Source organism: Dendrobates tinctorius, unplaced genomic scaffold (genome assembly GCF_039654945.1).
Source record: "Dendrobates tinctorius isolate UK_male_01 unplaced genomic scaffold, ASM3965494v1 ptg000158l, whole genome shotgun sequence".
Taxonomy (NCBI): Eukaryota; Metazoa; Chordata; class Amphibia; order Anura; family Dendrobatidae; genus Dendrobates; species Dendrobates tinctorius.
Genome location: NW_027361825.1, coordinates 3,434,461 through 3,450,888, shown reverse-complemented (window position 1 = coordinate 3,450,888; position 16,428 = coordinate 3,434,461). Strand labels below are relative to the sequence as shown.

The window sequence follows — 16,428 nt, the reverse complement described above, 5'->3', positions numbered from 1 at the left end:
GCGCGCATTAGCCCCCCCCCTCTCCCGGGACTACCAGACCCCACAAGCGTGCATTAACCCCCCCGACCCAAACAGACCCCGCAAGCGAGCATTAAACTTCCTGGGAGCCCAAGGAGACCCCACATGCATGCATTAGTAGCCCCCCGAAGTACAACCAGACCCCACAAGCGTGCATTAACCCCTACCCAAACAGACCCCACAAGCGTGCATTAACCCCTACCCAAACAGACCCCACAAGCGTGCATTAACCCCTACCCAAACAGACCCCACAAGCGTGCATTAACCCCTACCCAAACAGACCCCACAAGCGTGCATTAACCCCTACCCAAACAGACCCCACAAGCGTGCATTAACCCCTACCCAAACAGACCCCACAAGCGTGCATTAACCCCTACCCAAACAGACCCCACAAGCGTGCATTAACCCCTACCCAAACAGACCCCACAAGCGTGCATTAACCCCTACCCAAACAGACCCCACAAGCGTGCATTAACCCCTACCCAAACAGACCCCACAAGCGTGCATTAACCCCTACCCAAACAGACCCCACAAGCGTGCATTAACCCCTACCCAAACAGACCCCACAAGCGTGCATTAACCCCTACCCAAACAGACCCCACAAGCGTGCATTAACCCCTACCCAAACAGACCCCACAAGCGTGCATTAACCCCTACCCAAACAGACCCCACAAGCGTGCATTAACCCCTACCCAAACAGACCCCACAAGCGTGCATTAACCCCTACCCAAACAGACCCCACAAGCATGCATTAACCCCTACCCAAACAGACCCCACAAGCGTGCATTAACCCCTACCCAAACAGACCCCACAAGCATGCATTAACCCCTACCCAAACAGACCCCACAAGCGTGCATTAACCCCCCTGGGGGCCCAAGCAGACCCCACAAGCAACCATTAACCCCTCCAGACCCTAAACAGACCCCGTAAGCGTGCATTAACCCCTACCCCCCCTACCCAAACAGACCCCACAAGCATGCATTAAATCCCCCGGACCCCAAATAGACCCTGCAAGCATGCATTAACCCCCCCCTGGGAGCCCAAGCAGACCCCACAAGCAAGCATTAATCCCTCCGGACCCTAAACAGACCCAGTAAGCGTGCATTAACCCCTACCCAAAGACCCCACATGTATGCATTAAACCCCTCTCCGGGAGCCCAACAGCTCCCAGATAAGCCCCCAAATCCCACTAGTTAGCCCCAAGTATCAGCCCCCATCAACCAAACATCTAAGAATACACCAACCTGTTACTTACTAATCCCTCCTGTCTGTCACTGAAGCCGGCACCAGACAGCAGAGACAAATGTATATGAAGGCTTCTCTCCCTGCACCAGACGGCAGAGACACCTGCGTCTTCTCTTCCTGCCTTTGCTGTCAGAACACGCCCCCCCGGTATGACACGCCCCCAGAACTGACGTCACACCTGGAAGGAACCCATACAGTCTAGCATTTACCCTGCCAAGTGCCAACCATCCCGACGCCGCATACAGGGTAACCATTCACTTCCGCCAACCACTTGCGTCATGACGTCTCAGCCTACAATGCCCTCACTACGTTGCGTAAAGTCCAGTTACAAGAGATAAAAAAGTCGGTATCACGTGTCGCTAGTGCAGTGGCCATCTTATTGTGGACAAAGTAATACAACGCTGGGGCTGTGTGGCTCCTTTAACATGGCTGCCACTGGAGACAGATACAGAATGACTTTACTTCCTCCGCCCTCTGACGTCCCGCTCCCGGCGTTCCTCGCTGACACACAGGCAAAGTGCTGATTTTTGTATGGTAACTATACATTACTTCTGATTGCTTGCCTGCTCAGGGCTGTAGTCGGGACGTCTTCTTAGCATTGCACCTGGTTACAGAACATGTCACTGCACATGCCTGCAGATATCAGTATAGTATTCGGGTGTATGCACACGGTGCGGATTTGGCCCTGTGGATCTGCAGCAGTTTCTGCTGCGTTGTACAGTACCTTTATTTTCAATGGAAAATGAAAACCGCAGTGCACATGCGGATTTTACCTCGCACATTTGCTGCAGTTTTAGGCCATGTGCACACGTTGCAGATTGTGCTGTGGATTTTTCCTTGCTGATTGGAAAAATCCACAGGTAAATCTGCAGGTCAAAAGACCGCAGGCTAATCCGCAGATAAAATGCAGGTCTTTTTTACCTGCAGATTTTGCGAAATCCGTGCAGAGAATTCCACAGCAGAATCCGCAAAGTGTGCACACACCCTTCAGGATCTTTGATGCTTGCGTCTGCAGGCTTCAGGACCATGATTCTTTATGGCAAGACCCCATAATTCAATATGTTCTTTCCTGTATTTAGAGGGGCTTCTGTCACCATGGTAACAGGGACACCATGATTTTTGGGGTAAGCTGGTAACAAAGCTTTACACTTTGTGTTTCCATCTCTTTTTATGTCTTAGATCTCGCATGAAGAGCCGTCCTCGTGTGGCCTAAGCTCCAGACGTCTGCAATGAGCAAGCAAGGTGAGATGTCACCATACGTCATCGCTTCTCTCATCTGATGGAAAATGAGAGCTGGGATCTGATCGGTTACTACGGGTGACCACTCCCCTGAGGAACTAATTATGTGATTTTTTTTTTTACCCTCCAGATCTCTCCTCTGTGGATCCTCTGGATCTCCCACTTTCTGTACTGGAAGTCGGAATCGCTGGGAGATTAGAGCTGATCACTGACACCCCCAACCCTAAAGGCTCCACCTTTCCTCTATCCACGGTGAGGACATTACACAGACAGGAGCCGCTTCATCGTTTTCATCCATTTCTGATGCCTTCTGTCACTATCCGACCACGTTGGACGGATTGTTACTGTTGGATAGAACGTACAATAACGCGTTCCCGTCCCGTGGCGCACTATGGGGGCTCTTGAGCTGCGGTGTACAGCCGGCATCTATCAGCAGCGATCCGTCAGGTCTGATCACTGCAGTGTAATCACCTAAACGTCTCTGTCTCTGACAGAAGTGCCAAAAGCGCGTCTGTCCAGGGGCCCAATGTGATCGCAAGGTTCGGAAGGGTTGTCATGGCAGCCAGGGGCCTGCTGAAGACCACCATTGCAGCCATCTTGGTACTCCAAAGAAGCCAAAGCTTAAGGGGATGGTTGTGATTTTTACTATACACTGTAATATAGAAGTATATATATATCCTCAAAGGTTCAAGTCCCTTATTGAACACTGAAAACTAAAGTGTAGGGTAAAAAAAAAAAAAGTAAACACGTAAAAAATTAGAATTGCCCCCTTTTTCCCCATCCAAAATGTAAAACACATAGTTTTGCCAGATCCGTAAAAGTTTGATCCACAAAACTAGAAAATGGTATAACCCTGAAGGTGAACAGAAGTATAAAAAAATGGAACTCCAGAATTGCTGTTTTACAATCACCGATCTGCCTAAAAAACTGCAATAAAAATGGTATCAATAAAACAGCGCAAGAAAACAAGCCCTCACTCAGCTCCAGCAACGGAGAAATCAAAGAAGTGACGACTCTCAGAAAATGGCCACACAAACCACATTTTAGTTTTTAATAATTTTTCTTTTACGTTCTGATTTTTTTTTTTTTTTTTTAAAAAAAGGGGGAAAAAAATAACAAAAGAAAGCAAAAAATATGTAGAAGTCTGGTAATTACACTGACTGGGAGAATCCTGTTACCAGGTAGTTTTTACCAAACAAATGCAGAAAAGGCAAATTCTTTGGCAAATTATGATTCTTGGACAAAGAAAAGAAGAAAAAAAAAAGCTAAAACTAAATGCACCCATCTTGTCATTGCAGGTCCCTCATGGGTTACCCCCATATGAAGTCGATCTCTCCTTTGAAGTGATTGAGAAGTATCTCGCTGACCCAGAATGGCTGTCTATCCATGACTTTGATAGAAGCCGGAGGTGAGTAAACATCACGGCTAGGTGAGATCTGGAGGAGATCGTCTGCCATGTCCTTATGGGGCACCAATGTCAGCTCCTGCCTGCTGTGTTCTTGCTTCGCCCAGTAGGGGGCGCTTCGGTTAAACACTTGCTGTACATTACGGACCAGTTATCCTGTTCTTCTCTCAGGTGTTTCCCTCGAAGTAAGGATGTCGCATCCCTGTATCATATGGATATCAGTGCCCCTCAGACGGAGCTCAGCATGAAACGAAATGCAGCGACTGGGGAACTTCGGGGGATCAATGAGGTACAGATAAGGCTGCATAGGAAATAAAAATCCCACACTGATCCTGAGTTACATCCTGTATTATACTCCAGAGCTGCACTCAGTATTCTGCTGGTGCAGTCACTATGTACATACATTACATTACTGATCCTGAGTTACATCCTGTATTATACTCCAGAGCTGCACTCACTATTCTGCTGGTGCAGTCACTGTGTACATACATTACTGATCCTGAGTTACATCCTGTATTATTCTCCAGATCTGCACTCTATTCTGCTGGAGCATTCACTGTGTACATACATTACTGATCCTGAGTTACATCCTGTATTATACCCCAGAGCTGCACTCACTATTCTGCTGGTGCAGTCACTGTGTACATACATTACATTACTGATCCTAAGTTACATCCTGTATTATACTCCAGAGCTGCACTCACTATTCTGCTGGTGCAGTCACTGTATACATACATTACTGATCCTGTACTGATCCTGAGTTACATCTTGTATTATACTCCAGAGCTGCACTCACTATTCTGCTGGTGCAGTCACTGTGTACATCAGGGGTCTCTAACTCGCGGCCCGCGGGCCAACATGGGCCCTCGGAACAATAGTTTGTGGCCCTCACCTTGGCCGAGATCACACATGCGAGAAACACGGTCGAGTCTCGTATGTGAAATCCCAGTCACACGTAGTACCGCTCATTAAGGTCATGAATATGGACGCAACTCCACTCTCATAGGCGTGGCGCCCATATTCATGAGCTTAATGAGCGGTACCACGTGACGTGTGACCGCGCGCTCATACAGGAAGAAGATATTGGCGCTGGACCATCGGAGTAGCAGCAGGAGGAGGTGAGTATGATGATGGCTAGACAGTCACAGCAGCCTGCTGTCAGCACTCACAACACATGCAGCAGGAGCAGCCGAGCAGGGACCGGACCGCGACACAGACTGAGGTGCGTCGGGTTCAGAATGGGCGGTGCAGTATATTGCTCTCGGAGGCGGGACATCAGCCGGCCTTATTGTGAACTTGCGACATTACCCCGGGCTCAGAAGCAGAGGCGGCCGCGGAAATTGCTGCTCAGCGGGACAGGAAAAAAAGCGGAAAAGACGCATGGGCTAACACTGAAACAGTGACACCAAGTGGAATTATCTATTGCACAGCCCCAAACATGTCTTTTTCAAAGCCTGCAGTGAAGAGAAAGGTTGGTGATGAGCACAGACAATTTCAGGAAAAGTGGGAAGTGCAATATTTCTTTGTTGAGCACAGGGGCATCCGACGTGTCTTATTTGCACAGAGAAAGTTGCAGTGCACAAAGAATACAATGTGAAACGTCATTACATAACTAGACATGCTGAGGAGTATGCAAAACACCAGGGAAAGAGCCAACCGGGTTGCTAATCTTAAAAGATATCTACTGAGGCAACAAGATTTCTTTAAGAAAGCAACCAAAGAGAATGATACAGCAGTCGAAGCTAGCTACGTGGTTAGTGAGGTGATTGCTAAAGCAGGAAAGCCATTCAAAGAAGGTGAATTTGTAAAAAAGTGCATATTACAGGCTGCGAGTATTGTCTGTCCAGAAAAGAAAGGTCAGTTTAGCAACATCAGCCTTTCTGCCAACACCGCAGCAGAGAGCATGTCTGACCTGTCAAGTGACATTTATGATCAACTGTGTGAGAAAGCAAAATGTTTCCGTGTATACTCAGTCGCTCTTGATGAGACCACAGACATCACCGACACTGCCCAGCTCGCAATCTATGTCCGTGGTGTTGATGACAATTTTGAAGTCTTAGAGAAGTTGCTCACAGTGATTCCAATGCATGGCCAGACCACCGCTCAGGAGATATTTCACCAGCTGTGTGATGCCATTGAGAATGCCGGTATACCTTGGAGGAGGTTTGTTGGAATAACAACTGATGGAGCGCCATCAATGACAGGGAGGAAAAATGGACTGGTGGCACTTGTTAAAAAAAAAACTGGAAGAGAAAGGTGTGGAGGAGGTCATTGCTCTGCACTGCATTATCCATCAGCAGGCCCTTTGCCTGGAGTTTCACAATGTGATGTCTTTCGTTGTGAAATGCATCAACCAAATCAGATCCAGGGGCTTAAACCACAGAAGGTTTCGTGCTTTTTTAGAGGAAATGGGGATGTGCTCTACCTCACAGAGGTACGTTGGCTCAGCAGGGGAAACATATTGAAGAGATTTTTTGAGTTGAGAGCAGAAGTGAAAGCCTTCATGGAGAAAGATGGGGCTGCTGTTCCTGTGCTAAGTGATCCAAAATGGCTCATGGACTTAGCTTTTTTTGTTGATATCACACATGAGCTTAATGTACTGAACAAGAAGTTACAAGGCCAGGGGCTACTTGTCAGTGCTGTGTTATGAATGAGTCACCATAGGAGGCAAAAACAGAAATACAAGCTAAGTCCAGAAAACCAGAGAAGTTGGCAACTATCAGATTGCAGACCCCTGAACCTATCAACACAACTAGCAGTAGCCGTGGGGGGTTCCTACGATGCCCTAGACCCCTCGATCACAGCCGGAGAAATAAATAGGCCTAAAGAAAGAAGGGAAATCTAAACTGCCCCAGAGCAGACCCCAAAGCAATAGGCAGCCCCCAACATATAATGATGGTGAAGCAAGATGAAAACACTAACACAGACAGAAAGATAGACTGAGCAAAGACGGGGCCCCAAAACTACCTAGATAGGAAAGGACAGGAAGGCTGCTGTCTGCAATCTGCCAAAACCCTATCAAAAACATAAGCCAACAAGCTGATATGAAAAAGGCCCTGAAGCAGCTAGGCTTCAAAAACTAAATCAGCACTCAGGTATTTTCAGAAGACAGAGCTAAAGGAATTCAGCACACCCCAGCAGGGAATGGCAGAAATCCAGAAAAACAAAGCAAAACAAAGTCAAAGCACAAATGCAACAAGCCGAGCAGCAAACTTAGCTTTAGAGGAGCAGGAATTCAGACTGGTCTCCAAGGATCCCACAGAGAAATCACCCGCAGGGCAGAAGGGCGTCGGCAGCCTTATATCCAGTCAGTAACTCCACTCAGCCAGTCATCATCATCAGCCTCAGGTGTTTGATAATCAGGCTCACTACCTTTCTTTACCAGAAGAGGGAGTTCCTCGGGCCTCAGTATTGAAGGGGAAAATGAACTCACAACAGTGCTGCCTATGACAACGTGAAAGCATTCTCTACAAAACTTATGTTATGGAAAGCCCAGCTTTCTCAGACAAACCTTTCCCATTTACCATCATGCAAGGCACTCATGGAAGCAGGCACGCCGTTCAGTGGTGAGGAGTATATGGATGTCATTTTGAAGCTACAGGAGGAATTTGATCACAGATTTGCAGACTTCAAGACACACAGAGCCACATTTCAAATTTTTGCGGACCCCTTCTCCTTTGATGTGCAAGATGCCCCTCCTGTGCTTCAAATGGAGCTCATTTGACATGGATTAAAGTTGACTCAACCTCTGTCCTGTGTCCTTGTGTGTACCACATTGAGCATGGAGAAAAGAAAGAAGACCAAAGAACTGTCTGAGGACTTGAGAAACCAAATTGTCAGGAAGCATGAGCAATCTCAAGGCTACTAGTCCATCTCCAAAGACTTGAATGTTCCTGTGCCTACCGTGCGCAGTGTCATCAAGAAGTTTAAAGCCCATGGCACTGTGGCTAACCTCCCTAGATGTGGACGGAAAAGAAAAATTGACAAGAGATTTCAACGCAAGATTGTGCGGATGTTGGATAAAGAACCTCGACTAACATCCAAACAAGTTCAAGCTGCCCTGCAGTCCGAGGGTGCAACAGTGTCAACCCATACTATCCGTCGGCGTCTGAATGAAAAGGGACTGTATATTAGGAGACCCAGGAAGACCCCACTTCTTACCCCGACACATAAAAAAGCCAGGCTGGAGTTTGCCAAAACTTACCTGAAAAAGCCTAAAACGTTTTGGAAGAATGTTCTCTGGTCAGATGAGACAAAAGTAGAGCTTTTTGGACAAAGGCATCAACATAGAGTTTACAGGAGAAAAAAAGAGGCATTCAAAGAAAAGAACACGGTCCCTACAGTCAAACATGGCGGAGGTTCCCTGATGTTTTGGGGTTGCTTTGCTGCCTCTGGTACTGGACTGCTTGACCGTGTGCATGGCATTATGAAGTCTGAAGACTACCAACAAATTTTGCAGCATAATGTAGGGCCCAGTGTGAGAAAGCTGGGTCTCCCTCAGAGGTCTTGGGTCTTCAAGCAGGACAATGACCCAAAACACACTTCAAAAAGCACTAGAAAATGGTTTGAGAGAAAGCACTGGAGACTTCTAAGGTGGCCAGCAATGAGTCCAGACCTGAATCCCATAGAACACCTGTGGAAAGATCTAAAAATGGCAGTTTGGAGAAGGCACCCTTCAAATATCAGGGACCTGGAGCAGTTTGCCAAAGAAGAATGGTCTAAAATTCCAGCAGAGCATTGTAAGAAACTCATTGATGGTTACCGGAAGCGGTTGGTCGCAGTTATTTTGGCTAAAGGTTGTGCAACCAAGTATTAGGCTGAGGGTGCCAATACTTTTGTCTGGCCCATTTTTGGAGTTTTGTGTGAAATGATCAATGTTTTGCTTCATTCTCTTTTGTGTTTTTTCATTTACGACAAATTAAATGAAGATAATAATACCAAAGAATTTGTGTTTGCAGTCATTTTCAGGAAGAAACTGAGTATTATCTGACAGAATTGCAGGGGTGTCAATACTTTTGGCCACAACTGTACATACATTACTGATCCTGAGTTACATCCTGTATTATACCCCAGAGCTGCTCTCACTATTCAGCTGGTGCAGTCACTGTGTACATACATTACATTACTGATCCTGTACTGATCCTGAGTTACATCCTGTATTATACTCCAGAGCTGCACTCACTATTCTGCTGGTGCAGTCACTGTGTGGTGACAACTCTCTGTATTGGTGGTCATGTTGCTCGCCTCCCATATTTCCCAGGGTCAGATATGATAGATAATTGGCTAAATATAAAGACTGGTTCCTCTTGTGTCCCTACCCCGGTCTCCCTTCTCTCTTCACCACGGCCTCCCTTCTCTCTTCACCACGGCCTCCTTTTTCTCTTCACCACGGCCTCCCTTTTCTCTTCACCACGGCCTCCCTTTTCTCTTCACCACGGCCTCCCTTTTCTCTTCACCACGGCCTCCCTTTTCTCTTCACTGCGGCCTCCCCTTTACCCCGGCCTCCCTTTTCTCTTCACCCCGGCCTCTCTTTTTTCTTCACCCCGGCCTCCCTTTTCTCTTCACCCCGGCCTCCCTTTTCTCTTCACCCCGGCCTCCCTTTTCTCTTCACCCCGGCCTCCCTTTCCTCTTCACCCCGGCCTCCCTTTTCTCTTCACCCCGGCCTCCCTTTTCTCTTCACCCCGGCCTCCCTTTTCTCTTCACCCCGGCCTCCCTTTTCTCTTCACCCCGGCCTCCCTTTTCTCTTCACCCCGGCCTCCCTTTTCTCTTCACCCCGGCCTCCCTTTTCTCTTCACCCCGGCCTCCCTTTTTTCTTCACCCCGGCCTCCCTTTTCTCTACACCCCGGCCTCCCTTTTCTCTACACCCCGGCCTCCCTTTTCTCTACACCCCGGCCTCCCTTTTCTCTACACCCCGGCCTCCCTTTTCTCTACACCCCGGCCTCCCTTTTCTCTACACCCCGGACTCCCTTTTCTCTATACCCCGGACTCCCTTTTCTCTACACCCCGGCCTCCCTTCTCTCTTCACCACGGCCTCCCTTCTCTCTTCACCACGGCCTCCCTTCTCTCTACACCCCGGCCTCCCTTCTCTCTACACCCCGGCCTCCCTTCTCGCTTCACCCCGGCCTCCCTTCTCGCTTCACCCCGGCCTCCCTTCTCTCCTCACTCCGGCTTCCCTTCTCTCTTGTCAGGTCACTATCGGGCACAGCGGCCTCTCTGCCCAGAATTCTCTCTCCCTCCGCCGCCCCCCGGGGCCTCCGTCACAGTCAGTGAAGGGCAGCACTTCTAACTTCCCTTTCTGGCCCGGTAAGTTATCGAACATCTGACGAATAGAAGGTGATAGTACCGGTCACGGGGCATCCATATATATTCATACTGATGATAATGTAGGTCATCAGTATCAGACCTGTGGGGTTCGGCAGCAGAGACCCCCAACTGTAAATAGCAGCGCTCCATACACCGTGTAGTGGCCGTTTTCAGTACTGAATCTCCTATTAACCCTTTACACTTCAGCCACTTTTATGTTTTGCTCTTTTATTTTTTTTCCTCCTAATTTTTTTTTTAATTTTTCCGCTTTCGTTTCTGTATTGGGACGTGTTTTTATCTGTTTTTTTGGGGCTGAATTGTAATTTTTATTGACACCGTTCACTTCACTATACAATGTACCGAAAGCCAGGAAAGGAATGCCAAGTGTGGTGAAATTAAAAAAGAAACATAATTCCTGCATTTTTTTTTTTGGCTTGTTTTTACGGTATTTAACGCGTGGGAAAAATGAGCTGATAGCACGGATCTGCAGCTCGGTGAGATTCCAGCGGTAAAGAACTTTAGTTGTTTTTTCTCTTTTAAAAAACTTTTAAAAAGGAATTCAATTTGTTTTGTGTCGTTGTTTTCTGAGACTCACAATGGTTTTATTTATCCGTTCTCGGGGGCCGTGTCAGGGGTTGTTTCTTGCTCGGCGAGATGTAGATTTTACTGCTACCGTTTTTGAGTTACATACTGCGATCTGTTCGCCTGTTATATTTTTGGGGATTATTGAATGAAAAATGTTAATTATGGCATTTTTCTTTTTTTTTTATTTATTTATTTTTTTTTACAGTGTTTACTTTACAGGAAAATAATTTTTATATTTTGACACAGAAGACATTTACAGATCCGGAGATACCTAATATGTTTGTTTTATTTCTTTTTTACTTTATCTTCAGATTGGGTAAAGGAGGTTGAGTCACGCTTTTTCTTTTAATGTTCTATCTTTTTTTTAACCTCCTTTTTAGTCTCCTTAGTGGACTTGAACCAGTGGTTGCCTGATCACTTGTACTATATACTGCAGTACTTATAAACGATATTTCTCTATGAAGACCCGTAGGTGTACCAAGATGGCGACTGTAGGCCCCTGGCTCCCATTGCAGCACTTGAGCACCTCACGATCACATTGGGAACAGGAAAGGTTACTACCCTGTATGAATGAGATCTGAGCTGCAAACCCTATAATAGGCTGTACCTGATGTATGGACCTGTGCTGTCCCGGCTAACAGCTGATCACTGGGGGGGTGTTGGGTGTCGGACCCCCCACAATTTGAGCCTGGACAACCCCTTTAATCTTTTACACCATGTCTCTCTCTTTATCAGGGGGAATGGATGAGCCCACCCTAGAGCAGATGAAGGCCGCTGGAGATGAGGAAGAGGCGCTGGACTTTGAGAAAGGTACCGTTTCTTGTTATATAGAGCAGGGCTGTGGAGTTGGAGTCGGTATAAAATGGACCGACTCCTAAAATATATAATAAATTGGGTACAGTAGTTCAATGCAGTTTGTGGGGAATATTTTTTTCATAATAATTTGGGAAAGTTATGAAATATCCCATAAATGTCTGTACTATTGCTGATCTAAGGTCTAGACTTTTAGCTGAGATGAATCTGTGCTGCAGTTTATGTTCATCATGATAAGTAGTGAAACTCCTCCTCTACAGATTAGGGGAAAAAATAACAAACACACAGCAAGGAATGCCTGGAGTGAACAGGAAAGCGGGATTAAAGAAGGCAAGTACTTCTTACAGCATATCTAAACTTTCAATAATCTTTGCATAAATCAATAGTCCAGTATATGTTGTCTCTGTATGCTTGATGTTTTAGTTTGATTTTCCTCTTAGCTCATGTTTGGAGAAATTAGCTGCTCTGATGACTTATATACACTATACATAGAATATAAGGGGAAAAACTGTTTTCCAACATCTCAAATTCGGAAATACAGTAACAGGATCGATGAGGACATATATATTTGTGTGTGGGTTCTGAATATGATTCAGCACAAACATGCTTCCTCCCTCGTCCTCTCTTCATAAACTGTGAAGAAATATGTGAAGCATTTAGTTAGCTGTATCCTGAGACAAGCCTGACATTGAAAGTTCAGAGTAAAGCTATCTAACAACATATTTTACAAACTTTATACTTATCATCTGTCCTATTGATTTATGCAAAGATTGTTTTATTTCTATCCCAAATTATACAGTAAATGGTTCCCTAGTCTTGCAAGAATTACAATATACTTTATTTTTCACAGGACAAAATTATTTTGAGAGCGAATTTACATAATTACAAAATGTCTAAGAAGCATCTTATGAAGTCAGCTGTATTTGAGCATTTCACAGTGACTCAAGATAAAAAATATTTTGTGTCAGTGTATAAGTGACCAAGATGAAAACAAATTCTGTGATGCCAAGATTAGTGCATACTCAGGCAGTGGTAAAAATGCTCCTTCCAGAGATTCCAATCTAAAAAGACATTTACAACGCTGCCACCCAGAAGTTTACAAAGGTGTGATTGAAAAAGATCACAGCAGCACCAAAAAAACAGAGCCCCGCACTTCCTGCCAGGCAAAGGAGGAGGAAAGAGCGTCTCAAACATCAGTTACAAGATATTTTGTAAGTGACAAAGTTACTGTAACAATGACTCCAGATGTGTTTAAAAGACAGCTCATACAGCTTGTTGTGAAGGACGGTGTACCATTAACATTATTTGCATGACCAGTTTTTACAGCTTTTAATGAAGGAATGGCTCACAAAGTTGGTGTTTCTCTGGAAAGAGAAAGTTTTAGAAAATTAGTAATTGAAGAAGCCCTTAACCAAAAGGAAGATCTTAAAAAGAGTCTCAAGAGACGCTTTGTATTTCTTAAAATGGATGCCTGCACATGTCACAGAGTGAACTGTTTTGCCATCAATGTTCGATATGTTTGTGACAACCAAAAAATTGTTACTAAGACGCTGACAGTAAAAGATACTAAAGCTCATCACAGCAGCCAGTTTCTCCAGGCCTTAGTGGAAAAAGTTCTGCAATATTATAAACTCATAAAAGAACAGGTTCTTGCTATTGTAACTGATAATGCTTCAAACATGATAAGTACAATTAAACTTATGAAGGAGAATAATGAAGGTGAACAACAGCTAGAAGAACATTTCACATTCAGTATGTTGGAGATGGAAGGCCACAGTCCTGTTCCCATAATGGAGGAACAAACAGATATGACTACAGAAGAACAGCAAAATGATTCTTTACAATTAGATGATCTTGTTGAAACTGCTTCACATTTCTTTCCTATTCATCCCATGCGCTGTGTTGTGCACACGCTGCAGCTGGCAATAAGAGAGAGTCTGCAAGAGGGACATGCTGGAACTCTGATTAGCAAAGTGAGGATATTGGCTATTGCTGCCAGAACCCCTAAAATTGATTGCATCTTGATGAGACGTGCTGGAAAAGGAGCAATTGTGGATCAAGCCACTCGGTGGGGCAGCACCTATTTAATGATTGAGCGATTGCTTGAACTAAAACCGTTTCTTATAGATATGGCGAACCCTCAGGTAACACTACATTAAGGTCAATGGACACAGGTGGCTGAATTGAAGGAATTGCTTCATCACCCATTTACAGTGACTAAAAAGTTATAAGCTGAGGATTTAACTCCTAGCATTTTTATAAGGGAGTAGAAGAACTGGTTGTTTTGCCTGTCCCAAAGAGGAGGTTTAATCGCAGATGGCATATCTGCTTCAATGAAACAGAGAGAGACACTGCTATTAGAAAATAAAAATTTTCTGGCAGCTGTTTATGTGGACCCGAGTCATCGTCGTATTGCTGGATGATCAACAGCTTACTAAAGGAAAAGAAGCTCTGATTGAGGTAGCAGTTAGGATGAGTGGGCTACAGGACGGCCAAGAGGACTCGGATCCTGCCAGTGCTGCTGCTGCCGTTTATTCATCCTCATCAGATGAGTATTTTGATTTTGACAAGTATTTGGACGACATGGAGCAGGCAAAGCGTTGCCGCAAGGAAAAAGATTCCACTCCCATAGAAAATAGATTGACCATATTTCAGTAACATTTTTCACTTGCTCTCAAAGAAGAAGAAGAGTTCAATTGTTCATCAAAACTGACTGTGCACGAGGCAATTCCTTTACACCCTTAAATTGTTAGAGATGTTGCCCATGTGGTTACAGCTTTGCCGCCAACCCAAGTTAGTGTAGAGAGGTTGTTCTCTAGCCTTAATAATTATATCAGATTTCAGGTCATCTATGAAGGAGGATCTGATTGAGGCGATACTAGTTCTTAGAACAAATTCATAGACTGCACAAATGTTATTCAGTACATTTTTGTTGAAAACTGTTTTTTTCCACTTACTGCATAGTGTATGATAAATTGTAAATATGCAAAAGGTTTTTGTTCTAAAGTTGTATTCCAATAAATATATTTTATGTTCTATCTAAATGGCTTGATTATTGTATCATAATAATGATTAAAAGCCTGATGTTACCATTTTACTACAGTAAATTTATCACTTAAACATGAGCCATGTATGAGGGATTCGGAATCGGTGTCATGGGACTTGAGGAGTCGGAGTCTGAGGTTTGGCTTACTGACTCCACAGCCCTGATATAGAGGCGGACATTTTTATCTTTGATGCAGTAACAGTAATAGGCTTGATTAATATTTGTATATGATCTATTAACTGTTATCAGCCATTTCATGCTGGAGTTAGGGTGCCTGTAGGAAGTAGTGAAAACTCCTAATATACGTAAAAACCTTTTACAGCAGCCCTGAGAGGAGCCTTCACGTCTTTCCATGGGACGACTGGTTTTATATGGGTGGTCTGCGGTGGACAATACCTATAAGGGTAATTGTAGTCTGAAGGAGAACATGACAGCAAGGGGGTAATTTATCTGCAGTGCCTCTACTGGGCAAATTTAGTATTACAATCTGCCTATTGTCATTACTTTAGTGCGCTGTGTCAGGGCCTCCAGTGATAAATATTAGTCTCCTTTCATTGACAGATCTACTGACTGCTCCCCCCGGGTGGAAACAGGGAATGAGCTTCAAGACGCCAGGTAACAATCGTATAATATATACAGGATGATAATCAGCTCTCCTCTCACAAGGAGTCACCGAGTGTCAGTTCTCCGCATAGTAACTATTTCTGTAAGAGTAGCTATCTGCTTTGTCCTAAAATATGAGAAAATAACTTTTGTCCTAAATGTGGTTATCATCTGTGTCTCTGATGCCAAAATGGATGGAGGGATGGATGGAGAGGGAGATGGATGGAGAAGGAGATGGAGGAGAGGGATGGATGGAGAAGGAGATGGAGGGAGCGATGGATGGAGATGGAGGGAGCAATGGATTGATAGAGTGATGGAGGGAGGGAGCAATGGATGGAGGAAGAGACGGATGGTGGAGCGATAGATGGGGGAGAGGGATGGAGGGAGAGATGGATTGATGGAGCGATGGATGGATAAAGGGATGTTTAGAGCTAAGGATGGAGGGAGGTATGGATAAATGAAGCGCAATGGATTGATGGAGGGAACAATGGATGGAGAGCGCGATGGAGCAATGGATGTTTAAAGGGATGTTTAGATGGAACGATGGATGGAGCCTCCTGGTTTTAATCTAAAACCTTCATGCAAATAAATTTAAAAAAGAGGTCGCCCTCTGGTCCAAGCTTAGGGCAAAGAATAAAGTGGACATTTTATCAGCTCGTGTGGCCAACAACCCATGTGGCTTCTATTACAGCTCCGTTTGCTGTTGTCAGGTAGATTTGATGTTTGTACTCAATCTCAGATGTCCACAATAAATAAATAATAAAAGTGCCATTCAATCTATCAGACGGGTCCCGGGCCCTGGGGGTCCTACCCTTCACCAGCCTGCTGGGGTCTCTGGAAGATTTCACACTGGCAGACTCCAGTGAGGATGAAGAAGAAGTAAAAGTCAAACAGAAGGATAAAAGGACTAAAGCTGAAAGTCTCCTGAGGAGCGATAGCCTGGAGGAGCTGGGAGTGGAGGTAATGTCCGCTCTGTCATACAGCATCACCGCACACATGATACTGGTTATCTCTAGAGCTTTAGTGTGTCTTATACTCCAGAGCTGCATTCAGAATTCTGCTTCTCTGTAGAATGTGCTGGACTCTGAAGTATTAAAAGTTCTAAATAATCCGGATGATCTCCCACAATACACCACATCAGATAAGCCAAAACTTGGTTTAGCAATCCTCT

The 16,428-nt window shown here is 45.1% G+C and overlaps 1 protein-coding gene and 1 long non-coding RNA gene across 4 annotated transcripts in view; one reads left to right on the top strand and one right to left on the bottom strand.

The window, feature by feature from the left end:
* The window catches only part of LOC141051771 (uncharacterized), a 30,357-nt gene extending 28,959 nt beyond the window's left edge, over positions 1 to 1,398 (bottom strand). Inside the window, exon 1 of the long non-coding RNA XR_012220690.1 lies at positions 1,263 to 1,398. This is a non-coding gene — a long non-coding RNA (uncharacterized lncRNA). The remainder of the gene's footprint in view (positions 1 to 1,262) is intronic.
* A 240-nt stretch (positions 1,399 to 1,638) lies between these two features.
* The window catches only part of SKIC2 (SKI2 subunit of superkiller complex), a 34,383-nt gene continuing 19,593 nt past the window's right edge, over positions 1,639 to 16,428 (top strand). The window contains exons 1-9 of one of the 3 annotated variants that reach the window (XM_073548792.1): positions 1,639 to 1,797; positions 2,443 to 2,505; positions 2,633 to 2,754; positions 3,801 to 3,910; positions 4,079 to 4,196; positions 10,096 to 10,210; positions 11,531 to 11,605; positions 15,216 to 15,269; positions 16,042 to 16,217. In XM_073548792.1, the coding sequence (XP_073404893.1) occupies positions 2,493 to 2,505; positions 2,633 to 2,754; positions 3,801 to 3,910; positions 4,079 to 4,196; positions 10,096 to 10,210; positions 11,531 to 11,605; positions 15,216 to 15,269; positions 16,042 to 16,217 (783 nt within the window). In that variant the 5' untranslated portion in view covers positions 1,639 to 1,797; positions 2,443 to 2,492. Of the gene's footprint in view, positions 1,800 to 1,826; positions 1,935 to 2,437; positions 2,506 to 2,632; positions 2,755 to 3,800; positions 3,911 to 4,078; positions 4,197 to 10,095; positions 10,211 to 11,530; positions 11,606 to 15,215; positions 15,270 to 16,041; positions 16,218 to 16,428 lie in introns of those variants that run through there. The other 2 variants (XM_073548793.1, XM_073548794.1) reach the window with 2 other exon arrangements.